The sequence below is a fragment of the Panthera pardus genome, unplaced genomic scaffold (assembly GCF_024362965.1).
Source record: "Panthera pardus isolate Hobbes unplaced genomic scaffold, ASM2436296v1 HiC_scaffold_16, whole genome shotgun sequence".
Taxonomy (NCBI): domain Eukaryota; kingdom Metazoa; phylum Chordata; class Mammalia; order Carnivora; family Felidae; genus Panthera; species Panthera pardus.
This window is the reverse complement of record NW_026526721.1, coordinates 9,110,613-9,136,197: the sequence shown is the minus strand read 5'-3', so window position 1 is coordinate 9,136,197 and position 25,585 is coordinate 9,110,613. Positions and strand designations below refer to the sequence as shown.

General features: G+C 47.6%; 1 protein-coding gene across 4 annotated transcripts in view; it reads left to right on the top strand.

Annotated features, from left to right (window-relative positions):
* Window positions 1-25,585, top strand: part of DOP1B (DOP1 leucine zipper like protein B) — a 96,851-nt gene that overhangs the window by 50,558 nt on the left and 20,708 nt on the right. For 3 of the 4 annotated variants that reach the window (XR_008422416.1, XM_053903089.1, XM_053903088.1), the window contains exons 15-25: window positions 7,067-7,219; window positions 7,897-7,997; window positions 8,933-9,123; window positions 12,878-14,507; window positions 14,993-15,104; window positions 15,745-15,933; window positions 17,256-17,378; window positions 19,395-19,529; window positions 23,847-23,902; window positions 25,192-25,296; window positions 25,393-25,459. Coding sequence is in view for 3 of the 4 variants with exons in the window: in XM_053903089.1 (XP_053759064.1) it covers window positions 7,067-7,219; window positions 7,897-7,997; window positions 8,933-9,123; window positions 12,878-14,507; window positions 14,993-15,104; window positions 15,745-15,933; window positions 17,256-17,378; window positions 19,395-19,529; window positions 23,847-23,902; window positions 25,192-25,296; window positions 25,393-25,459 (2,862 nt within the window). In the remaining variant the exon portion in view is untranslated. The remainder of the gene's footprint in view (window positions 1-7,066; window positions 7,220-7,896; window positions 7,998-8,932; window positions 9,124-12,877; window positions 14,508-14,992; window positions 15,105-15,744; window positions 15,934-17,255; window positions 17,379-19,394; window positions 19,530-23,846; window positions 23,903-25,191; window positions 25,297-25,392; window positions 25,460-25,585) is intronic. The other variant, XM_053903090.1, reaches the window with a different exon arrangement.

Sequence of the window (25,585 nt, the reverse complement as noted above, 5' to 3'; positions counted from 1 at the left end):
TCGGGGGTCACCTGACTAACTCGGTTGCCACTTGACCTTTGGTCTGCCATGTGACCCTCAAGTTCCTCTAGCCAATGATGTTTGTCTTTCCCACAGTTGTGAACTGGTCAGTGTTACTAAACAGTCTGTCAGTGAGGCACCTGTGGGTCAGGGCCCTCGGCTTCTCCGGCCCGCCCAGCAGCGATGGGGGCCCAGGGGTGCAGAAAGGGATGTGCCCGCTCACCAGGACCTTTTCCCTGCAGTGATGGGGCAGCAGACACCCTGAAAAGTTTTGACACTGAGGAAGAGAGCTTTCTGATATTTTATGGGTGAATGAGATATTGAAACCGTCCAGTCCCTTTAGGTCCTAACAGCCTGTGCTCTGAAAGCCTTTGAGATAGGCCACCCTTCTCCTGTTTGGGATGAGCGCTTCTCAAGCAAGTCACGTAACTGAGGCCACCTCTCGACTTTATTGTTTTTTGTTGTTGTTAGTGACAGCTTTATTTAGATAGAATTCACATACCACATAAATCACCCACGTGAAACGTGCAGTTCAGCAGTTTTTACCATATTCACCGAATTGTACCATTTTACCTATTTTCTCTTTTTTTAATTTCTCCTTTGCAATTTTCTTTTTGAGCAAATGAATGCTTTCCAGTTCAGTATTTTAATCGCTTTAATGATTTTCCTCAGTATATTTTTGGAGCTATTAGTGGTCGGTCTAGGGCGTAGCAGGTACATCCTAACTTACCAGAATCGACTCACTTCCAGACTAAATTCCAGTGAAACCCAGAGGCCTCCTGCAGTGTGGGCTTCTCCTCTTCCCCTTCTTGTGCTGTTGGTGTGCACGTGACATCCATGCACGTCACGAACCCAGCGATGTGGTGTTATAGTCGTTACGTAATTTTATGTCCTTATCAGGAAGCTGGGAGAAGAAAGGAAAACACACAGCGAGACAGAGTGTGTTACTTAACCTCCTTTTTTTTTTTGCGAGACAGAGTGTGTTACTTAACCTCCTTTTTTTTTTTTTTTTTTTTTTACCATTTCTGGCTCTTCTCTTGTGGATTTCAGTCCGTACCTGGGCCATTTCCTTCCTCCTCTGCACCTGCGCTGCCACCCCCTCCCCCGTGCCACTGATGCTGTGTCCCGCCAGTGCACTTGAGCAGTACCTGTGTGCCTGTCGTTCACACAACCTTTTGAAGAGAATCAGTGGAAAGAAAAAAGGAGATACACACTTAGGTTGTCTTTGTAGAACCATGTAATTACCTTTACTGGTGCTTTTTGCCTTTTCTATGGATTTGATTCACTGGGGTCGATTGCTTTCACCTTGAAGAACTTCCTTACATGTTTCTTATAAGACAGGTCTGCTGGCAACAAATTCGCTCAGTTTTTGTTTATCTGGGAATGTCTTCATTTCACCTTCTATTATAAAAGATAGTTTTACTAGATAGCATGCTCTTCGTTGGGCTTTTTTTTTTTTCCTTTCAACACTTTGAATATAAGAACAAATCTACTTTAATCAGCCCTGGGTATGCCTGAATATGCAATATTTAAGGAAAGCAGCACTTTTTATTTTTATTTTATTTTTTAACATTTTTATTTATCTTTGAGAGAGACAGAGTGCGAGTGGGGGAGGGGCAGAGAGAGAGAGAGAGAGAGAGAGAGAGGGAGACACAGAATCGGAAGCAGGCTCCAGCCTCTGAGCTGTCAGCACAGAGTGCAACGTGGGGCTCGAACTCCCCAACCACAAGATTGCGACTTGAGCCGAAACCAAGAGTCGGATGCTTAACCGACTGAGCCACCCAGGTGGCCCCAGGAAAGCAGCACTTTTTAAATAATCTGTAACAAATGCTCATGTGAATGTTCAAATGAACTTACTTACCATTTGAATTCACCATTTGGATACGTGATCCCACTGTCTTCTTGTCTCCAGCCTTTCCTATAAAAAGGCAACTCTTAATCTTACTGGGTTTCCCTTATAAATGATGAGTGAGTTTTCTCTTGGTGCTTTCAAGATTTTCCCTCCTTCCTCCATTGGCATCTCATTGTGATGTGTCCAATGTGGATGGCTTGGAGTTTATCCTACTTGGAATTCTTTAAGCTTCTTGGATGTGTACATTAATGTTTTTTCATCAAATGTGGGAAGTTTTTTTAGCCATTATTTCTGCACATATTTTTCCTGCTGCTTTCTCTTCTCCTCACCTTGCACTCCATTTGTGGGAATCTGCTGCACTTGATGGCGTCCCACATTTCTCTAAGGCCCTGATCATTTTTCTTCATTCTTTCTTCTCTCTGTTCTTCAGATTTCATAATTTCTGTCGACCGGTTTTCTTCACTGGTTCTTCCTCGTCTTTGATGTGAACTGCTGAGCCTCCTCAGGGGTGAAAGTTTTATTTCAGTTATTGTACTTTCAATTCTAGATTTCCATTGGGTTCTTTTTTTTTTTTTTTTATGCTTTCTACTTGTTGATATTATCTACTTGATGAGAAGTTATTGTACCTTTCTTTACTTTTTTTTCTTTTCCCCCGAGAGAGGGCACAAGTGAGTGAAGGGCAGAGAGAGAGAGAGAGCTGGGGCACACTCGAGGCAGGGCTCAAGCTCACAGACGGAGAGATCATGACCAGAGCCAAAGTCAGATGCTTAACGTCTGAGCCACCCTGGTGCCCTTCCTTTACTTTTTAAAACATGGTTTCCTTTAGTTTTTTGAACACATTTATAGTGGCTACTTTGATGTCTTTGTTGAATAAATCTGACACCTGGGTTGCCCTCACAGACACCTTCTGTTGCCTGCTTTTTTCCCCTTGTGTATGTATTGTATTCTTTTGTTCCTTTGCATGTCCTATAGTTTTTCTTCAACGTTTTTTATTTATTTTTGGGACAGAGAGAGACAGAGCATGAACGGGGGAGGGGCAGAGAGAGAGGGAGACACAGAATCGGAAACAGGCTCCAGGCTCTGAGCCATCAGCCCAGAGCCTGACGCAGGGCTCGAACTCACGGACCGCGAGATCGTGACCTGGCTGAAGTCGGACGCTTAACCGACTGCGCCACCCAGGCGCCCCATCCTATAGTTTTTCTTGAAGACTGGGCATTTTAGATAATGTATCATAGCAACTTTTCTGACCCCTCCCCCCAAGTCTTTTTGTTGTCTTCATTTCTTGTTTATTGCTTAGTGACTTGCCTAGACCGTTTTAGTGAAGTCTGTTTCCCCGGAGGTGTGAGCCCCGTGGTGCTACTCCCTGGAGGAATGTGCAGGCCCCTGAGATGACGGTGGTCTTAGCTGGGTTCTCATTGACTATATCTCTCCCTGGTCTCTCTGAAGCTGTGTCTTTTGGTCTCACACCCAGCTGTTAGGCTCCACTAACTGCTGACCGATTGCTCTCTTGTTTCCAGCGGGGCCCAAAGGCGTAAATTACTCCACAGCCTGATAATTTTTTGACACTAGTCTTTGAGGGGTTTTTTGGTTTTTGTTTTTTTTTTTTTTTTTTGCCAGTAGAGTTCTTCCTAGCTCCCTCTTTTCCTGGTTATTTCTGATAAACAAGCTGGCCTGTGGTTTAATTTGTTGCTGTGCTGGAGCTTCCAGCCTCCTCTTAATTACTTACTACAAAAATTCCATTGTTTTTAAGAGTACCCTAGGCTTGAACTTCCTCACCCTCTTCCAAGTAAACTCTTTTCCCTTGATGGAGCTCTCTGTTTTGTGGCCTGCCTCTCCCTCTGGGCGAAGTCTCCATGTCCCATTGCTCAGGAAGAGCTGGGACCCAAATAGTGACCTGCTTCTTTTGGAGCGAAAGCTCCACAGGTTACTTGCAGGGGGGGAACCTCCAGTCTTGTGAGCTGGCTTCTCCCAGCATATAACCTCCCCCATGTAAGCAAAGTAGGGTAAGTGACCAGAACCCCAGCACTGTTGGCCTGCAGCCCAGTTATAGCCTCCACCCGAGAGGAGGGATGAGGAGTGAAATGCCGCTGCCTTCCCTTTCGCAGAGCCTTGGACTAGGAGCTGGTGGGGAGGGGACTCTACCTGGAGTGGGTAGTCACCTTGTTCCTCGAGCCTCACTGAGCCGAGGCGGTGGGCAGGGTTGTAGTTCAACTGCCGCAGACTTGTTGCTTTAATTGTAATTTAGTAGATATTCTTGAATAAATGTTTCTTTATTTCCTGAATGCCCTTAGGATAATTTCCAAAGACCCTAAATTATGTTTTATTTTTTTATAACTTTCTGTAATTTTTTAAAATGTTGTAATTTATATTTTTATAATTTTATAATTTTTTTATAATTTTTTTATTTTTATTTTTATTTTTCTCTGATAGTCCACAGAGCTCCTCACACAGCCGTACTAACTTGCATACTCAGATCCCGTTTACAGTATTAGGTCCTGGTGGAGTTTTATTTAATTGCTATTCGGCTTGGGCCCCTTGTTCCCCTCCCCTTCCTGCCAAAATTGAGCCCGTGTGGATCTTGCAACTGGAAACAGTGTCACCGTAATACAGCAGCAGTGATTGGGCAAGTCCTTCCTTCCTTGGTCCTGCATATATCTGAGGAGCTTGGCATCATTGTAATATAGGCACAGAGAGGAAAGCAGGAGAGAACTTAGCCCATGAATCTTTGACCGCATTAATTACTCTTGCGATGATACACGCTTAGTGATATTTTTGAAAAGGACGCTTTTTCGAGTTCTGTCTGAAGTCTTGAATTTTGTTTTGAATCAGATTTAGTACATATCTCAGTACTTACCACTCATCATGCACTGTAGCATCCTTTATTAAAGTATACAACTCTCAAGGGCTGGGGCGGCAGGGGCCGGTGCCTGACCATGTCCAGGTGCTGGACAGGAGCCAGTAAAGCAGCCCGCACCAACATCCAGGCCGCCCCCCAGTTCTCGGGCTCTAGGAAGAGGGCTGCTTCCAGATCTTCTAGACTTTTCTCATCCCCACGGAACAGTCCATGTACCAGTATTCCTGTTGCCCGTGATGTACAGAATAAGGTGTGCAATCCCATGAATCCCCTGACCTTTCTGATCAGGTGGTAAAGGCAGAATTCAGTTCACTAATGAAGTGTCCAGAACATAGGGATCAAGAAGTCCAACATAGATGAAGGAGCAGGTGTGTGTTTTGGGATCAACATCCACTCTCCAACCCTTCAATTCCAGGAGGAGTCTCTTACCTGTAAACTTGCCCATGGGGACCACAAGTAAAGGGACTTCTCTGCTTGGTCAAAAGTTTTGTATCAGAGGTTTAATTGCAATTTGATAATTGGAAATCACATTCCTTTAGATTAAAAAAAATAATGGACATCATGGTTAGGGGCTCGAGGCAGTCGGTGGTTAATCTGATCTATGCAGAGAAGGTAGTTTTGTCGAATAGAAATAAAGGGGCCAAAAAAGGAGTCATTTGGTCTAAGATGTACTTATAAAGTATTACAGTCTATAAGGCGTAGTCTTTTTTTTTTGGTTTTTGGTTTTTGTTTTGTTTTGTTTTTTAATTTACATCCAAGTTAGTTAGCATATGGTGCAACTATGATTTCAGGAGTAGCTTCCTTAATGCCCCTTACCCATTTAGCCCATCCTCCTCCCACAACTTCTCGGGTAACCCTCTGTTAAAACATAAGAGACTCGGGGCGCCTGGGTGGCGCAGTCGGTTAAGCGTCCGACTTCAGCCAGGTCACGATCTCGCGGTCCGTGAGTTCGAGCCCCGCGTCAGGCTCTGGGCTGATGGCTCGGAGCCTGGAGCCTGTTTCCGATTCTGTGTCTCCCTCTCTCTCTGCCCCTCCCCCGTTCATGCTCTGTCTCTCTCTGTCCCAAAAATAAATAAAAAACGTTGAAAAAAAAAAATTAAAAAAAAAAAAAAAAACCATAAGAGACTCTTAAATATGGGGAGGCATAGTCTTTTAACATGACCTAGAAGAATGCCTTCAGAGATTCCTTCCAGGAAATGGGGTTGACCCTCCCTTTGAGTCTCACCCAGTGGGGCAGGCACCCCCAACCCTCACTGGGGCTCCCTGGAATTTAGGGAAGGGCTACAGCCAGGTGCAGACCCTGCATGTTTAAAGAGCTAAGATCAGGGCTGAGGAGACAGAAGACTTGATTTGAGGTGTGATTTGTGTCCTGAAAGTGAGCTGGGCATCTGCCACGGCACTGTGCATGGAAATGGGAACAGGCAGGTTTATGGAGTTAACACCTCGAAAGACACGAGTCTTCACCGCTGCCGTGTGGTGACCAGTTTGAACCAACCACAGGTGGTAGGGAAGGTGCTGCAAGTGTCATCTCGAGACTGGTGACCACTGCAAATCTACCACACTGCCAGCACATAGTAAGACTGGGTCAAGTGTGCTGGTCGGACGGATACGTTAGCCAATAGGTTCTTGCTTCCAATTGATTTCTCTTGGAAAGTAACGTCAAGGTTTGGGCAAGAGCTGCAGTGTTCTTAGCTGGTCAGAAACCTCCAAGTTTCAAGGGATGCCTGGCCGGCCCAGTCGATTGAGCCTGCAACTCCTGATGCCAGGGCCATGAGTTCAAGCCCCACAATGGGCATAGAGCTTACTTAAAAAATGAAGAGTGGGGTGCCAGGATGGCTCAGTCAGTTAAGCATCCCACTTTGCCTCAGGTCATGATCTCACGGTTCATGGGTTCGAGCCCCGTGTCAGGCTCTGTGCTGACAGCTCAGAGCCTGGAGCCTGCTTCCGATTCTGTGTCTCCCTCTCTCTCTGCCCCTCCCCCGTTCATGCTCTGTCTCTGTCTCAAAAATAAATAAACATTAAAAAAAATTTTAAAAATTAAATGAAAAGCGTTGTTTTGGGGCGCCTGGCTGGCTTAGTCAGTAGAGCCTGCGACTCCTGATCACAGGGTCATGAGTTTGAGCCCCTCATTGGATGTAGAGAAACCTCCAAGTTTAACCTATCACATTACCTGCTGGGGTTTTAGTTTGGTTTGGAGTTTGGTTTGCTTTGTTTTGTTTGTCGATGGTACTTCTCTGTATATTAAGGATTCTCATGTAGCAAGTGTAGATAGAAGCCAGTTCCTCGGGGCTGGGACTGGACTGGCACAAGGAAGAAATGCGGGTGCTGCCTGTGTTCTCACGGTCTCCCTTCTGTCACAGAGGGTGGCTCGTGTGCTTTGGAATCAGCTGAACAAGGAGACCCGGGAGCATCACGTCACCTGTGTAGAGTTGTTCTACCGGCTGCACTGCCTGGCCCCGACGGCCAACATCTGTGAGGACATCATCTGCCACGCCCTCCTGGACCCTGACAAGGTCAGTCTTAGCAGCCTGTCTTCTCTGTCCTATGATCCCAACTGCCAGGCCACCCATCACTGCCTGTGCCCGGGACAGACTTACACACATACAGTCATGCCAGGGCTCAGCGGGCATCCTGATCAATCAACAGGTGTTACAGAATCTTGGGGTCGGGAGGCCTTCAGAAGCTCTAGCCATCCTTTTCAGAGTCCTGAGAACATGGGTTGTGTCCGAATTAAGGCTCACCAGGGAAGTCTACCCCAACTCCTGTGATGTTTGCAGGAACCAAGAGCTCTCGCAGGTGAAGTAGGCAGTCATAGAGAATGCATCGTCCTTTTAGGCCCTGGCCGTCCTTTGCAGTCAAGTTGTATCCTGGTTCTCTAAGCCACTTGTGCCTGACACCTTCAAGAGGTGTGAGAACGCCACGCTCTCTTGTGATCTTTGATCACAGGCCCAGGTGTGCCCCTGGATGTAGGCTAACGTGGCATCTGACCATGTGCGTTATTGTGGTAAAGTGAGCAAGGAAGAGAGGAGGACGTAGGTCTTCCTCCTGCAGGCCGGTCAGAGCCCAGCACCTCTGCTGACATTGCTGCCGCCCTGCTGAGCTCCTGTTTGTTACGCGGTGGGGTTTGCTGACTGCGGACAACATGCTGTTAGGAAACTAGTGCCTCACTGCCGTTTGTTTCCTCATCAAGGGGACAAGACTAGAAGCTCTGTTTAGGTTCTCCGTCATCTGGCACCTGACGAGAGAGACCCCAGGCAGTCGCGTGACATCTCACAACCGCTCCTTAGACAGGTAAGGTGGTCCTTGTGGGCACTTACCCTGAACGCACAGGACGCTCTGCCGAGGTTCCTGGTCAGTGTGTCCAGCTGGGGAGGGGAGCGTGTGAAATGGAAAATGTGACCCCATGTTCTGGATGTACAGCAAACGGTTCCCACGATCCCCCAAGTGAATTGAGGCCAGACACATGTGAATACGTGGTAGGAATGTTCTCAATTTGATCCTGGGGGCAGGAAGCCCAGCATGTATCAGAATCACCGGAGGAGAACATGCCTCACGAGGGGACCTCTGTAGGGGACGGTGGTCTGGGTCTGGAACGGGCCGGTTGGCTACGCTGGGTACGTACACTCGCAGTGTCCACCGTGTTCGTGAGATGTGAACTTCACTGCACTACAATCTAGTGCACTTTTTTTTTTTTAAATCCCCTTCCTTGGGGCGCCTGGGTGGCTCAGTCGGTTAAGTATCTGCTCAGGTCACGATCTCACGCTTCATGAGTTCAAGCCCCGTGTCCAGCTTTGCGCTGACCATGCAGAGCCTGCTTGGGATTCTCTCTCCCTCTCTCTCTCTGCCCCTGCCCTGCTTGTGTTCTCTCTCTCTCTCTCTCTCTCCCCCTCTCTCAGAGTGAATAAATAAACTTAAAAAAAAATTATTTAAAGCCCCTTCCTTGTTTCCAAACCTGGGTGTGGTACCAGGTGCCCAGCTTTAGAGAGATGCCAGCTGATTCTGATGCTGGCGGCTTAGTCCCACAGTCGATTGAACCAATGTGGGGTGAAGCCCGGGCATCGGGACTTGGAAAGCTCCCCCGGCGATGCTAGTGTGAAACCAAGGTGGAAATCCCCTGGCCTTTGTCTGCGTGGGTCTTTAAGCCCGGTTTGCGTGGAGCCGCCTGGGGGTGTCCTGGTGCACGGGGTCACTGAACGCTGACTCAGTGGTGCCCTTCCCACCCACAGGTCCCTGTTCGTCGTGCTGGACAGTCTGGCCTGCACGGACGGTGCCATCAGTGCGGCGGCACAGGGCTGGCTGGTGCGGGCGCTCTCCCTCGGTGATGTGGCACGCATCCTGGAGCCCATGCTCCTGCTCCTGCTGCAGCCCAAGACCCAGAGGACCTCCATCCACTGCCTCAAGCGGGAGAACTCAGCAGGTGAGCCCGCCACGGAGGGCAACCCCGGGGTCCCTGGACCTGGGAAGGAGGGAGGGAGGGAGGAGCAGCCCCGACCCCAGCTGCCCGTGGTGACAGTCAAGTTCCTTAGCCCCACTCAGTGGTTTTGTCAGGTTCAAATGGTGTGAGAGTACTTTGTAATGTTGTGAAGACTTTTGAAGGTTAAGGAGCAGATGAACCAGCACTTAGAAATGCTACGGAGTGTGCTTGTCGTTTTCACTGAAAAATCAGATTTTTTTTTTAATAAAAAAGGAAATGTTTAGTAACCTATGCTCCAATAAGAAATAGCTGAGGGGGCGCCTGGGTGGCTCAGTCGGTTAAGCGTCCCACTTCGGCTCAGGTCACGATCTCACGGTTTGGGAGTTTGAGCCCCGCGTCGGGCTCTGTGCTGACAGCTCGGAGCCTGGAGCCTGCTTCGGATTCTGTGTCTCCCTCTCTCTCTGCCCTTCCGCCCCTCCCCCCAAAAAATAAACATTAAAAAAATAGCTGATTTTTTTTTATTCTTTTGCTAATGAAAAATTCAAGTGCACCTAAGATAGGAGGAAAGAATAACAGACCATCCACACCAGTCTTCCCAAGCCGATGCCTTCACTTAGAAGTCATAGTTTGGTGTCCAGCGGGAAGTTAAGTTTGAGGAGGCTAGGCTGGCACTTCTCTCCAGATCCCTGCTCAGAGCTAGGGATAGTTTAGGTGGCCTCCAGCTAGGAATGGCCGAGAAGTTGAAATTTGCATGTAATCTGGTCAATTGTATCTATGAAAAATGACTTGTGAGCCTTCAAACACATGGTAAGAAACCACAGAAACCACAGTGGTTTCTGTTTATCCATTTTTCTGTCTGCTCTCTAAGGTTCTTTCCAGCTGTAAATTCTGTGAACATACAATCAGAAATGCAGAAGAAATAAGCCTTTGAGTTCCAAAAAACTTCCAGAGGCATCTTTAGCACAAGTAACAGTAAATAGGAAGAAGAAAACAAAGGCTAAAATAAACCTGATGAGTGCGTTCCATTTGGGTGATTAGCTCCTGGCACAGTTTATGAACTAACATGACTTCCCACAATAGGTGTGTTTTATGACTTCCTGCAGTTTTCTAAGCAGTGGGTTAACAGGCTTTGAGTTAGCTTGTTTACGGGCTTTGAGTTAGCTCACTGGGCTGTAAATACTGTTTGCGCCAGTCTTGTCTTACAGAGAAAAGCAGCCTAACCTGCATAAGCAGCAATTTTGGAGATGCTGCCTAAAACCGTAATCTCCCGTTTTCCTCTAGGAAAGAAAGCTGGCTGCCTCCTCAAAGACAAGGCTTTTTATTATTCCATATTATGAGAAAGTAAAGTCCAAAGAAATGTAAACTAAAGCACCTTCTCGAAAGTTTGGCCATCATTTATGGCAGCTAAATTTTTTAGTGTTCCTTTGTGTTACGAAGGAAGCTCTGTAAGGGAAGCGAAGCAGAAATAAGATAAAAATAGAGACAAACCATAAGAGACTCTTTTTTTTAATTTTTTTTTTTTAATGTTTATTTTTGAGAGAGACAGAGACAGAGTGTGAACAGGGGAGGGGCAGAGAGAGGGAGACACAGAATCCAGAACAGGCTCCAGGCTCTGAGCTGAACTCAGAAGCCATGAGATCATGACCTGAGCCGAAGTCGGATGCTTAACCGACTGAGCCACCCAGGCGCCCCAGGAGACTCTTAAATACAGAGAACAAACTGAAGGTTGCTGGTGGAGTGTTGGGTGGAGGGAAGGGCTACGGGGGTGATGGGCATTAGGGAGGGCACTTGTTGGGATGAACACTGGCTGTTGTGTGTAAGTGGTGAATCACTAAAATCAATTCCTGAAATCATTATTACACTATATGTTAACTAACTTGGAGTGAAATTTTAAAAAAAAATGAAAAAGGAAGTTTTAATACCACGTGTGCTGGTTTTAAAAGTCACACAGCACTTCCTGCTGCTTCCTGTAGCCCATGTTCCCTGCACCCTTCCCAGTAAGAGAAAATGTTTTTTCCCTGCCTTGCCCTTCCCCTGGAAGGAACTAGAAGTGTAGTGCCTTACTCACACTATCTGTGTAATAGTGTAGAAATCTATACTGAAGATATTACTACGAACGTCAGGCAGCTCGTCTATTTCTGTCTTATTTTTCCTCCTTCCCTAATTTTATTTAATGTTCATGGAATAGATTTGCTGAGAGCTGTGTATTAAGATGGTTTGGTGATACATACCAAAGTCTTCTTTCTGGTTGTTGTTCCTGTTTACAGAGACCTGAAATATAATATAATATAATATAATATAATATAATATAATATAATATAATATAATTAATATAATATAATATAATATAATATAATATAATATAATATAATATAATATAATTGTATTTAATATGTAATCATGTATTTTATTTTTTATAAAACATGTTATTTTTTTATCTTATTACTTTGTTTTGAGAGAGAGTGTGCATATGCGCAAATAGGGGAGGGGTACAGAGAAAGGGACACAGAGAATCCCAAGCAGGCTCTGCACTGTCAGCACAGAGCCTGACACAGGGCTCCATCTCATGAACCATGAGATCATGACCTGAGCCGAAATCAAGAGTCGAACGCTTGATGGACTGACCCACCCAGGTGCCCTAAGACCTAAATATCTTAAAGTATTGCATATTTTCTGATTATACAAGTACTTACATGCTTATTTTAAAAATTGAACGGGGCACCTGGGTGGCTCAGTCGGTTAAGTGTCGACTTTGGCTCAGGTCATGATCTCGTGGTCCATGAGTTCGAGCCCCGCATCGGGCTCTGTGCTGACAACTCGGAGCCTGGAGCCTGTTTCAGATGCTGTGTCTCCCTCTCTCTCTTACCCTCCCCTGTTTGTGCTCTGTCTCTCTCTGTCTCAAAAATAAATAAACGTTAAAGAAAAAAACTGAAGTAAAAACATACATGAAAGTCCCTTGAAATGCGATTAGAGCTAGGTACGGATAATAGTTTGATAGTCTTCTAGATTTTTTTCATAGCTGTGTATTTCAGATGCTCTCATGTAAATGAGCTCATTCACCACAGCCTGATTCTGCAGTTTGATTTTTCTTCCCCCCTTTTTTTTAAATTTATTTATTTATTTTGAGTGAGAGACAGGGCAAGTGGAGGAGGAGCAGAGAGGGAGAGAGAGGGAGAGAGGGAGGGCACGAATCCCAAGCAGGTCCCACGCTACCAAGAAGCCACAAGGTTATAACCTGAGCCACAACCAAGAGTCGAATGGTCGCTTAACTAACTGAGCCATCCAGGCGCCCCTTGATTTTCCTTTTTTCATGTAATATATCCCACACACTGCTCCGTATCAGGACACATATCTTTTAAAAACCCGAGTAGCACTTCATTGTATGCGTGAGCTGAGGTTTTTTCCAGTCTACATGTTTTGTTCACTTCCCGGTTTATCCTCACACGTGACCGTCCAATAAATACCCTTACAGCTTTGAAAACTTTCTGCTTTCGTTTCTGTGGGATACGTTTCTTGAAAGGAAACTGCCGAACAAAATAATACGCATTTTTAAAAATCACCCTCCCCGTAAAAGTTGGTTTACTTGTCTGCCTTTTGTCCGTAATACAGTGTGGGCTCCAGTTGTTATAGTTTTTTGGGGGAGTTTTGTCAACATTGATCTTTCTGTCTGGCTTTTTAAGATAAAGATCGTTCTAGAACTGACTTATCGTGGCTGACCCTCCTGTTCTGAAGTCATTTGTCGTTTTGTAATTTCCAGAAGACTTGCACCGTTGGTTTCACCGGCAGAAGACTCCTTTCAAAGAGGCGGGTGGCGCGTCTGAGCTCCAGGAAGGCGGCTCGGAGGAAGGTGCGTCTCTGAGCCAGTTCACCACCGTCGACCGTGAGGCCATCTGGGCCGAGGTGGAGAAGGAACCAGAGAAGTGCCCCCCAGGAAGCGAGCCGAGTGAGGACGACCTGCCCTACTACGTGGACCTTCCCGACGGGCCCGCCTGCAGCGCCGTGGACAGCAGTGAGCACACGGAGTCTGCGGACACGAGCTCTGCCCACACGGACAGTGAGAACACGTCCTCCTTTTCTTCTCCTTCCCACGACCCGCAGGAGCTGAGCAACGAGGAGAACTGCTGCGCGCCCATCCCCACGGCTGGCAGGGCCTACCCCGAGCGCTCGGCCTTGCTGGCGGCCTTCCAGGCCGAAAGCTTCAAGCCCACTGCCAAGTTGAGCCTGGCGCGCGTGGACTCAGACAGGACCCGGGCGTCCGAGTCGTTGTCCAGCGACGAGGAGGCCGACCTGGAGCTCCAGGCCCTCAGTGCGTCCCGGCTGCTGAAGCAGCAGCGGGAAAGGCAGGAGACCATCGAGGCCTTGTTCAAGCACATTCTGCTCTACCTGCAGCCCTACGACTCCCGGAGGGTTCTGTACGCCTTCTCCGTGTTAGAGGCCGTGCTCAAGACCAACCCCAAGGAGTTCATCGAGGCGGTGTCCAGGACCAGCATGGACACCAGCTCCACCGCGCACCTCAACCTCATCTCCAACCTGCTCGCTCGCCACCAGGAGGCCCTCATCGGCCAGAGTTTCTACGGGAAGCTCCAGACCCAGTCTCCCAGCGTGTGTCCCCACTCGCTGCTGATCGAGCTCCTCACCTACCTGTGCCTGAGTTTCCTGCGCAGCTATTACCCTTGTTACCTGAAGGTCTCCCACCGAGACATACTCGGCAACCGGGACGTGCAGGTCAAGAGCGTGGAGGTTTTGATTCGAATAATGACCCAGCTGGTCTCCGTGGCCAAGTCCGCCGAGGGGAAGAATGTGGAGTTCATTCACAGCTTGCTGCAGAGGTGCAAAGTTCAGGAGTTTGTCCTGCTTTCGCTGTCGGCGTCCATGTACACCAGCCAGAAGCGCTACGGCCTGGCCACCGCCGAGCGAGGCCGGGCCCTGCAGGAGGAGAGCCTCTTCGAGGAGAGTCTCATCAACCTGGGCCAGGATCAGATCTGGAGCGAGCACCCGCTGCAGATCGAGTTGCTGAAGCTCCTGCAGGTGCTGATCGTCTTGGAACATCACCTGGGCCAGGTCCAAGAGGAGGCTGAAAATCAGCCAGAACTGTCCCGGGAGTGGCGGAAAGCCCTGAACTTCCAGCAGGCCATCAGTGCCCTGCAGTACGTGCAGCCCCACCCGCTCACCTCCCAGGGGCTGCTGGTGTCCGCCGTGGTGCGAGGGCTGCAGCCGGCCTACGGCTACGGCATGCACCCGGCCTGGGTGAGCTTGGTCACGCACTCCTTGCCGTACTTCGGAAAGTCCCTGGGCTGGACGGTGACACCTTTCATTGTCCAGATTTGCAAAAATTTGGACGAGCTAGTCAAGCAGTATGAAAGTGAATCTGTGAAGCTCTCTATCAGGTACGGCCAACCCTTTGATACGCTATTCTTGCCTTAGTGACAGTTTTTTGCAAGGAATGACTAATTTGCCATAGAAGCCACTTGGAGAATAATTTCAGCCTGATCAGCCGCCTGTCTAGCGTCGTCAGGAGGGGTATCTAGGAACGAAATGCTCCCATCCTTTACTTTTTATTCTACACAGATACCCAGCCCAGCTGAGTATTGCCGTCGCTCTCCATTGTTTTTGCAAAACAAAACTAAAAACATGCATCACCTTCACAGAAATTCTAAAACATCTGAAAACATTTTTCTAGAATGACCATATGAACTTTACGTAAAATTGCACAAAGGATGCCCATCGTTATTATAACTATTTCAGTATGAGGGCCCCTGTTTATTTAAGATACCGCTGTCTCTCTGGTTTCTGTGTTTCTAGGTAGGATTAAATACTTTACAGCCTTGTTTTTAAAAATTCTCAAAACAAGTTTCTCATTTCTTCACCAAAGCATAACCGCCAAGAGGGAAAACATCTCTCCGGATTATCCACTCACTCTTTTGGAAGGTCTGACAACCATTACTCACTTTTGTCTTTTGGAACAACCCAACCAAAACAAGAAGGTAAAATTTTTTTTCCGAGTTTGAGGAAATTTTCTTGTATTGTTTTGTCTTCGTTGGGTTATGACCGGTTCAAATAAGAAATGTGCAGCACATGTGAGTAATGAAAATATGTATGCAAATGTATGCTTGCAAATGAAGTGCATATGCAAATATGCATGCACAAGGCTGTGTGAAAGTAAACAAGTGTAGTTTGTTCTTCTGGCGTTCCCTGGGGCTCCTTCCCAGTGCCCAGTGTTAGATCAATAACCAAATGGGATAAAATGTCCTCTTTCTCGGACATATTTTTTACTTGACCTCATGGCGTTTGTGAAATCTGCAGTCTGAAGCCATTTTAGCTGTTAGTTGCTCTGACCTGTTGGGGATTAAAATTTTAGAATGCAGCTGCTGCTTTGGCCGGATGACCAAAGGAGTCTGTGACGTGGGGCCTCGGACTCCCAGGGGCGCCTCTTAGAAAGAAGGCTATGGGTTGAAATGCACAGGGAAGCATTTTGCTTCCAGATCCCTGCCTGTGGGACTTGTCAGAGGTGTGAGTGCTACGGCCCAGACTCCCATCCTACCGGTGCCCTGGCGATCACCGGATTCTGGTTATCTAGTTCTGCCACACACGCAGCCGAGACTCATGTTCATTTCCAATTCTTAGACCACTGCTGTAAGCGATCCGACCAATTTGAAAAATGCCAAGAATGCCATTCTGGAAGAGTTGCCTCGAATCGTTAACACCATGGCCCTTCTCTGGAATGTTCTCAGAAAGGAGGAGACTCACAAGAGACCCGTCGATCTCCTTGGAGCCACGAAGGGATCCTCTTCCGTTTACTTTAAAACCACCAAAGTGAGAGAACTTCCTCTGTGGTTTGATTATTTCTTTTGTCTTGTGTTGTCCCACCAAAAATAAGTACGTACAGGAATATGTACATAAATAATCAGTGTGTGCTCAGTGAAACCCAAGTTAGGCATAAGTCGGAGATAGAAGCCTCCAGTTAGTTTGTTAGAATAACTTTCCTATTCCTGACTAAAAGGCTTTGTGAGTTTTTAACCTGTTTTTTTCCTTTCGCCCTTTTCTTTTAAACTAGAAGTTTCTGGGGGTTTAAAGATCTTTCCTATTGCTCTCAAGCATTTCTGTAACACAGCTTGTCTCTTATGTCCAGCTTTTAATATTGCCTTGGACACATGGGCACGTCAAGGCAGAATTTAGGGTGTCGCTGAGTTTTTTTACTAAACGAGAAATGCAAAGCCCAGAGTATTTCTGGTTTACTGAGCTCTCCCCCAATTCTAACGGTCTCTGCCTTAGAAGCATCCGGGCACATGGCTCAGTCTCTGTTTGCCAGGTATGGCGGCTTGGAATTATCTGGCCATGTCTTGTGTCTGCTGACCACCCAGTGCCAGGTGTGACCTCTGGGCTCACTCAGGCATCCAGCAGCCCAGGCTGGGTGGACTGGTTCAGAGCATGGGGAGCTGGGGAGCCTGGGTTCAGCTCCCTGGGACCTTGGGAAAGTTCACTAGGCTCTCTGTGCTGGAGTTTCTTTGGTTGAAAGCACACACCGTCCAAAGTGCTGTACATTTATTAGCATATCTAGCCCTCACATAGGAGGTAAGTGCTCTTATTAGTCCCAAGTTAGGAACAAGAACACTGGGGCCTAGAGGGAGTGAGTGCTTTGCAGTCAGTTATACATCTGATAAGGCAGCCCTGAGGCTGGACCCAGGACCCAGGAAGGAGGATATCTCGCTCATGTGCTCGTTGTATATAAAGTGATAGATAAGTAAATAAATAAATAAATAAATAAATAAATAAGTAAATGATATTAAATATAGGCATAGGGGCATAGTACGTGCTCAGTAAATTCATTCGAACAAATATTTGCGCGCCTGCGGCTGTGTGCTGGGCCTTGTTTATACCCGGTGAGCAAGATGGAAGAAGTCCCTGTGCTCACGGCAGACACAGCCGTTACCCTCCAGTTTAAAAGTAATGACGAGAAACAGTGAGAGGAAACGCAGGACATTCTGATGGCATGTGACCAGGGAACCGGACTGGGGCTGGGCTTGCGGGGCAGCCTTCCGGAGGCCAGCTAGCAGGCTTCTACTCCTTGCGTTACAGGCACTGCGTAGTGGCCCTGGCCCCACTCTGCCATAACTCTTCTTTTTCCCGTGTTCTAGACCATACGACAAAAAATTTTAGACTTCTTGAACCCCTTGACGGCGCATCTGGGAGTTCAGTTAACAGCTGCTGTTGCAGCAGTATGGAGCAGGAAGAAGGTTAAACGCCTCAGTAAGATGAAGGTAGAGTTTAAAAATCAAAGTTGTATTTAAACTTGCTCTGCCAGGATCACCAGAGTCACATGCAAGTGATGGTGGTGTTAAAGGCCGGCTTGGGAAACCGCTGAAGTGCTTTCACTGCTTTAAATGCGTAGATGACACAGGCGTGTCTCACTCCAGCTGGGACTGCGGGCGGGCAGGCGGGCGGGTGGGGAGCTACCCCTGGCTTCTGCTTTCGGATCTCTCTGTGAGGAATATAGAATACTTTTTTCTATTATTATCTTTTTGAGATTATTTTGAGAGAAAGAGAGAATGTGTATACGCAAGCAGGGGAGGGACAAAAAGGGAGACAGAGAATCCCAAGCAGGCTCCACGCTGTTGGCACAGAGCCTGACGCGGAGCTTGAACTCATGAACCCAGAGATCATGCATGACCTGAGCCGAGATCAAGGGTTGGACACTTAACCAGCTGAGCCACCCAGGTGCCCCTCTTATAGATGTTTTTAAACCATAAGATACTTTACTTTTTGTTTTAAGAGAAGTCTTAGGTTCACAGCAAAATTGAGGGGAAAGTACAGAGATTTCCCCAGTATCCCCTACCCTACACACGCATGGTGTCCCCCATTATCAACACCTCCCCACAAAGTGGTGTGTTTGTTACAGTCAGGAACCTACTTTTTGACACATCATTATCACCCAGGACCCATAGGCTTTTTAATTTGTAAAAATAGTACTTACAAAAATTTATACCTGATTCAAATCCTCACGTTCCTGTTCCCAAAGATAACTTCGTTTTGCATTTCATCCATTCTTTATCCACTCACTGTGGTCCATCACTCAGTCCTCAAGGGACTTGGTTTATTTCTGCAAAACCAACACAAGCCTCTTCCTTTTTTCTCTCTTGACCATCTAGGTTCCTACGTCACACCTCCCTCAGAGGGTCTTTCCCACCCCCTGGACACTATCTCAGTGTCCAACATAGGCTCCTATTCCCTGAGGAGGCATGAAAGCTTGGTGGCCCAGGCCACCCAGCTTAGCACCTGTGGGGTATTCACTGGTGGTAAGTCTGATCCTTCCAAGTGCATGTAGCCACATTATAGAGACTCGACATCAAAAATATGTCTCCGGGGACACCTGGGTGGCTCTCAGTCAGTTGGGCATCTGACTCTTGATTCTCAGCTCAGGTCTTGATCTCAGGGGCGTGAGTTCAAGCCCTGTGTTCAAGCCCTACATTAAAAAAAAAAAAAAAAAAAAAAAAAAAAAAGATGTGTCTCCCATCCCTGGGATTTCCTGCCAAGGCCAACCATCAAGAATCTGATTTATCTGTTTTCTCTGTTACCATCCTCATACTTCTAGGGCTCCCTTTCAATGTCAGCCTGCTTCCTTCAAATTACGTGTATCTGTTTCTAAAATGCTCTCTGAGGGGTGCCTGGCTGACTCAGTTGGTGGAGCATGCAACTTTTGATCTTGGGTTGTGAGTTCAGGCCCCATGATGGGTGTAGAGATTACTTTAAAAAATAAATCCTTTCTGGGGCACCTGGGTGGCTCAGTCAGTTAGGTGTCCAACTTCAGCTCAGGTCACGATCTCATGGCTCATGAGTTCAAGCCCCGTGTCGGGCTCTGTGCTGACAGCTCAGAGCCTGGAGCCTGCTTCAGATTCTGTCTCCCTCTCTCTCTCTGCCCCTTTCCCACTCACACTCTGTCTGTTTCTCTCAAAAATAAATAAATGTTGAAAAAAATTGTTTTTGATAAATAAATAAATGCTTTCTGAGCTTGAACGTACCAGTGTCACTGCCCCATCATCAACTGCACCTGTTATTCCTAATGTATGTCAGATGCTAATTCTGTCACAGTGATTAAATGCTTAGCTCACTCTTTGTCCCCACCAAGAGAGTCCTTTACCCAGTTTTTGTTTAAATATTTATTTAAAATATCAAAGTTCTTTCTCTGGGGGCAGCTCTTATAGAAGACTTTCTGTGCATTGTTCTTATGTTTGTTTTCTCTCTGTGAGCCTTAAGGGAACTATTTTTTTCCTTGGCAGATTGTCCCGGCGGCAAGCACATCCCAGCTGACCCTTGTCGACTTGATTTGTGCGCTCAGCACCCTGCAGACAGACACGGTGCTTCACCTGGCAAAGGAGGTGGTGAAGAGGCCGCCGCAAATCCGAGGGGACGAGGTCAGGAGCCTGGGGATCTTCCAGATGAATGCGTGGCGCCCTCCTGTCTCTGTGTCTTATAAATTGTGTTTGGAAGGGAAGCAGAAGTCTCAGGAGCAGCTAGGATTCCCTGGGGGGTGGCATGGAGGTATTTTGCTGGGCTTGGAGGAGGCCACGTGAAGTGTGCCCAAAGGGCTTTGGTGCACCTGTTTGAAGGTGGGAACCACCGGAGGTCAGCGGCCATCTCTCATCGTTCCCTCCTTGCTGCGGCACGCATTGCCTGGGAGTGGGTTCTTACCAAGTGCCTGCAGTATGCCAAGTTGAACAAAACCTTTAGAAAGAGGAAATGACACCTGCCTCGAGGAACTAGCAGCCTAAGAGGCATCAAAGAGAAGCAAAGCCAGACACTAGTTGAAGGTGGTAAAGGCCAACTTATATTCCGTAGCTACCGTGTTAGGGGAGAGCGTGGACCCCAGTTCTGATCTGTGCAGAGGTAACAGAGTTCTTTGAGAAATGGAGGAGTAGGAAGCGTGAAGGAGCAGGGGCTCCAGCAAAGCCAGGGAAGTAGAAAATTACAACAAAGTGGGGAAGGGGATCGGTCATTGTGAGTAGGCTGTTGGGTTTGCTGACCGGTGCTCATGGAAGGTAGGCTCCTATCCTCCCGGAGACTGGGAGACAAGGGCCTGTCTTTCCCAATGATGGTACTCCAGAGGACGGCTCCCAGCTCCTTGAGGAAGACAGTCCTGTTGTAAGAAATGTATGTGCATCTCAAAGGACAGAGGAAGGATTTATAACTACACTTTCCTTAATAAATGCTCTGAGAAGGAAGGCCAGGAGCCTGTTGGGTGCCGACTGAGCACATGGTCGATTGTTCTGGCAGCCTTGAACTCTCTTGGGCGGGCATTTTAAGGGGGCTGGGGTCATCACCTGAGGGACACCACCTTGAGCTGCTAGAAACCCTGGTGGTGTTTGTTCAGGTTAGCGTGGGGGATGGACGGGATCATTTCTGCTGAAAGTCAGTCCTCGTGGGCCAAAGTGGAGGCCTGGTGGAGAAGAGAGCTCTGACCAGAATTCAAACTTTGGTAATTTTTACATAAAAGAAAAAAAAAATGGGTCAGAGGACAGGACTCATGTGAGGCATTCTGAGAAGGAAGAGATTTCATCTGGCTGCAGCAGAAGCCGTGGTGTGTAGAGAGCTAGGATGGGACCATGAGGCTCCTATGGTTTTGCAGGCCGTTTCTGCATAGCGGGTGTGGAGTCCTTGCTGCCCAAGGCCTCGTGCAGTCACATACAGTGGTTTTGAAACAAAACCACTTGGGGTTTGTTTTTTTTTTTTTTTGGTAAGATTTTATTTTTAAGTAAACTCTACATCCAACATGGGGCTTGAACTCCCAACCCCAAGAACAGGAGTCACACGCTCCATTGACCGAGCCAGCCAGGCTTCCCAGAGGTTTTTGTTTTTACCAAAGCGGGGAGCCTCATTGAAAGCATAGGAGCTGTTTTTGTTCTTAATTCATTAATTTGATAGAAAGCAGGCATTTATTTCAGCCTTGAAATAATTGCATTCTATGAAGTGATTTAAAATTGTTAGGAAAAGTATAAGAATAATTACCTAAATGGAAACTAGTGGAACGGACAAAGTGATTATTTAAAAATGCAGTTTTACTGAAAAAAAAAAAAATTTTTTTTTGGCAGCTGGGTAGGGCAGTCTGTGAAGCATCCACTTTCGGTTCAGGTCAAGATCTCGTGGTCCATGAGTTCAAGCCCTGTGTCAGGCTCTGAGCTGTCAGCCTGCTCCAGATTCTGTGTCTCCCTCTCTCTCTCTCTCTCTCTCTCTCTCTGCCCCTCCCCCACGCTCACACGCACGTCTGAGCATGCGCACACGCTCTCGCTTTCCGAAGTAAACATTAAAAATATATAAAATAAAATAAATAAAATTACAGTTTCACTCAAACAGGTATTTGTTGTATACCAGTGTTTGTAGTAGCGTTGCTCACAGAAGTGAAAGGGGAGAAGCACCCCAGGTATCCATCGACGAATGATTACATAAACCAAAGCAGGTGCATCCATGCAACGGGGTATTCCTCAGCCTTAGAAAGGAAGTTAATTCTGGCACCTGCTGCAACACGGATGAACGTTGAGGACATGTCAAGCGAAGCCAGTCCCAGAAGGACCAAAGTGAAAGGATTCCACTGATAGGACGTCTCTAGAATATTCAGTTGTGTAGACAGAAAGCAGAGTAGTGTTGCCAGAAGTGGGAGGAGAGAGGACAGGAGTTACTGTTGAACGGGGACAGAGTTTCAGTTTGGGAAGATAAAAAAGTCCTGGAGACGGCTGGTGAAGATGGCTGCACAACATTGTGAAGGAACTTAACGCCACGGAACTGGACACGTAGAAATGGTTATAATGAGGGGCGCCTGGGTGGCTCAGTCAGTTGTGTCTGACTTTGGCTCAGGTCATGATCTCATAGCTTGTGGGTTCGAGCCCTGCATCCAGCTCTGTGCTGACAGCTCAGAGCCTGGAGTCTGCTTTGGATTCTGTGTGTGTGTGTGTGTGTGTGTGTGTGTGTGTGTGTGTGTGTGTCTGCCCCTCCCTTGCCCACCCTCTCTCTCTCTCTCTCTCTCTCTCAAAAGCTAAATAAATGGGTTTTAAAAATTAAAAAAAAAGAAATGGTTAAAATGGTAAATTTTATGTATACTTTATTACAATAAAAAGTTTTATAACAAAGGAATATAGCTTTGAATTTTAAAGTTCTCACCCAGGATGGCAAACAAAAACTGAACCCTGGAATAAGCACTGTTCTCAGCCATTTGTCACCCTGTATGTGAGAAAACTGGCCAAGAAGGTCTTAGGCCATGTTCATAGCTCTGCTTGTCTTGGAGCACAACTCTGCCTCTGGTCACGTCTTCCTCCAGAAGGGCCCCCCTTGCACGTGGCACAGGGTAGTGGTCTTCCAGCCAGTGGCACGTGGCACAGGCCTGCGAGGTCCTCCAGCCAGTCAGCTGTGCCCTTCCTTCGTTCCAAAACTGAAGATAACTGTGCTTCGGGGGTAGGGAATCCTCAATAGTGAAACCGTGTCTGCCCTCAGTCAGCTGTGTTCTAGTTGGGAAAAGAAGACGAGCCAGCCTAAACATGAGCGCCACGAGGCCCGGATGATGGAGCTGTTGAAGCCCTTAAGGGATCAGCTGTGAAATGTCATGGGAGACGTCCACGGCGTGTGTTGGACGTCTGCCCCCGGGGCCTCCCTCGAATGCCCGGGAGACTTGTCGTCTTTCGTTCTGGTACATAAATATTAAAGTAATCAACCCTGAAGAGAGGAGCAGGGTTGGAGAAACTGTCAGATCCTCGGTGACTTTGCATCTATAACTCTGAGCCAGTCTCAGGTGTCAGGAAACTGACCCTCAGCACTACAGCTGCAGAACCAGAGGGAGCTGTCCTCCGGAAGGAGGCTCTGTGACGGCTTTTGTGGACCAGGCAGGCCCTTGTAGTTTTGTTCCTTCATGTGGCTTGAAATTCTACAAGTATCTGCAACTCGTGGGCTAGAAATAAACCACGAGGGGGCGCCTGGGTGGCTCTGTCAGTTGAGTGTCGGGCTTGATTTTGGCTCAGGTCATGATCTCCAGGTTTGTGAGATTGAGCCCTGTGTCAGTGTGGAGCTGCTTGTGACCCTCTCTCCCTCTCTCTCTCTCTCTCTCTCTTCCTTCCTCACTCATGCGTGTGCCTGCTCTCTCTCAAAATATATAAATAAACATTAAAAAAACCCATTAGATCTCATCTGGCTGGCTGGTTTTTGACTGTTCAAACAACAAAATTACATTTTATTGATTAGTTAATCAGTTCAACTTCCATAACTTCCACAAATAGCTTTTTATAAGCAAGAAGAGAAAAAAAATATGTTTTCAAAACCAGTTTCTAAGTGGCTCCAACCCCTTGGGATGTAGGGAAGTTGTCTGGGCTGGGTTTGAGGGAATTCCTTGAGCTAAGAATTAGAACTTTTTATTGTCTCTTGTCGGTAGTGAGTCGCACGCACTCATGAGGGTCCACTTGGGCCACCAGAGTTTTATTACACCACAGCTTCCCCCAAATACTTGTTACAAGCCTGGAGGGGACTCGCCCTGAAGTCTGGTAAGAAGGGCGGTGATGATTTGGGACCTCACAGTGTGCATGCGTTTTGTCACACTTGGGGGCTGCTTTCACGTGTGCTATCCCATCTGAGAGACTCTGGCTAAAATCCTTTCTTTGTGAGGATATAGACTCTCTTTCGTTTTGTATTCTAATTCTTTTTTTAACCTTATTTCCTAACCAACTTGGAGTAATTGGTTTCACTTTCATTTTCAGAAAGCGCCGCTCGTGGATATCCCTGTGTTGCAGTTTTGCTATGCTTTCATCCAAAGGTAAGGCAACCCTTCACAAACTTCGCTCAATCGCAGTAATCACAGCACAGATGCAGTTGCGCTGATTGTAAACATGACTCCCAATTGCATTTCTTGCCAACTGGAGAGCCTTAGTTCAGAAAGCACCTTGAAGGTGTCCTGCCTGGTTTCTTCCCAAGGTGTGAGAATGAATGCCCTGAGGCTCTTCCTTCTTCTCCGGAGATCTAATCGGACTTTGTAAAATCCATGTGCTGTCCCTTGAACACTTCACATTCGGCGTCAAAGTGTTAAAGACTTAGAAAAAGGAGAAGTGATTGTTTTGAGTCCTCGGTGCTTTCCTGTGGTTTCTGCCTGTGAGCTTCGTGTCTGTTTTCAGCCTCTGCTACAGGGGAGGTTGAAGCAGGTTCCCCAGGTGGAAGGGAAGCCTTACCGGACCCACCGTGCGGGGCTGCCTCTGTCGCAGTCACAAAGGCGAAGTGGGGGACATAGCCCCCTTCTCGTGTGGCGGGAATTGCACGGTCAGGCAGTCTGACAACCAGGTCCCAGCTCCTTGGTTAACAAGGCCTTCGGGCCAAGCTTCTTGCAGCTTGCCACCCCCACGGCTACAGGCGGGTAGATCCGAGCGTCATAGTCCCAGGAGTCCCTGGGTCTGGGGTTAAGTTCGAACCCGCTGTCGATACTTCGCCCACAAGCGATTCTCCAGTTCCTTCTTCCAGGGGTTAAAGAGGAGCTGGTCACGTCCGTCCTGGTGGTCACTGCTGTGCTTTGTAATGCTGGCGGGTCTCAGCATTACGGTGGTCTCAGTGACCCATGAGCCGTCAGCAGCTGCAGATTTCCATCCTCCTCCTCTTGCAGGGGAGGCACTGCTGAGGTGGCTCAGGACTTGAACCTGGGGCCCTTGGGCTGCGGCCTGTCGCGCTATGTGGCCTCACCATGAAAACTACTGAAGATCAGCTCCTGGCGGGTGACCTTGTGGGCTGATGGCTGCGACACTGGAAAGACCAGATATTAGAGCTAGACTGGCCCAAGGGGTCAGACAGTCCTCTGGTTCAAGGCCTTTATTTGATACACAGGAAACTGGGAGCATCTGACTTGTCAGCAGCAGGATTTCTGGTCTCCAGACTCCCCAGGTTCTTGCCAGAATACAAAAATGTAGCCCGTGCGTATTTTAATTTGAACAAGAACAAAGAGGTCAGTCAGATAGGCCATATGCCCTCTGCTTTCCAACTGCCTGGACCTAAAATGTGCTTATAATGTATGTTTTGACTTGTTCACCGTCGGGTTATTTTTTCCTGGTTTTTTAAACATAGGCTCCCAGTCACGGCCTTGCAAGAGAACTTTCCTTCGTTGTTGGGCGTGCTGAAGGAATCCGTACAGTTGAATCTAGCTCCGCCTGGATACTTTCTGCTTCTCAGGTACCTTGCCCCAGCAGTCACGTCACCGTGTTTTCCTGCCGGAATACATCTTGTTCCTGCAACATTCTTAGTCTGAAGCTGCTTGTCTCTCAACAGCATGCTGAACGACTTTGTGACGAGAACTCCCAACCTGGAAAGCAAGAAGGACCAAAGAGACCTGCAGGTCTGTGTGTGAAAAGGGTGGCGATGCCACCGTTCCAGGAGTAGTGGCCGCCTTTAGAGGACGTGCTCGTGGATAATCAGCACTGGGCAGAATCGGCTCTTAGATCTTTGTCGTCACGTCTCACTT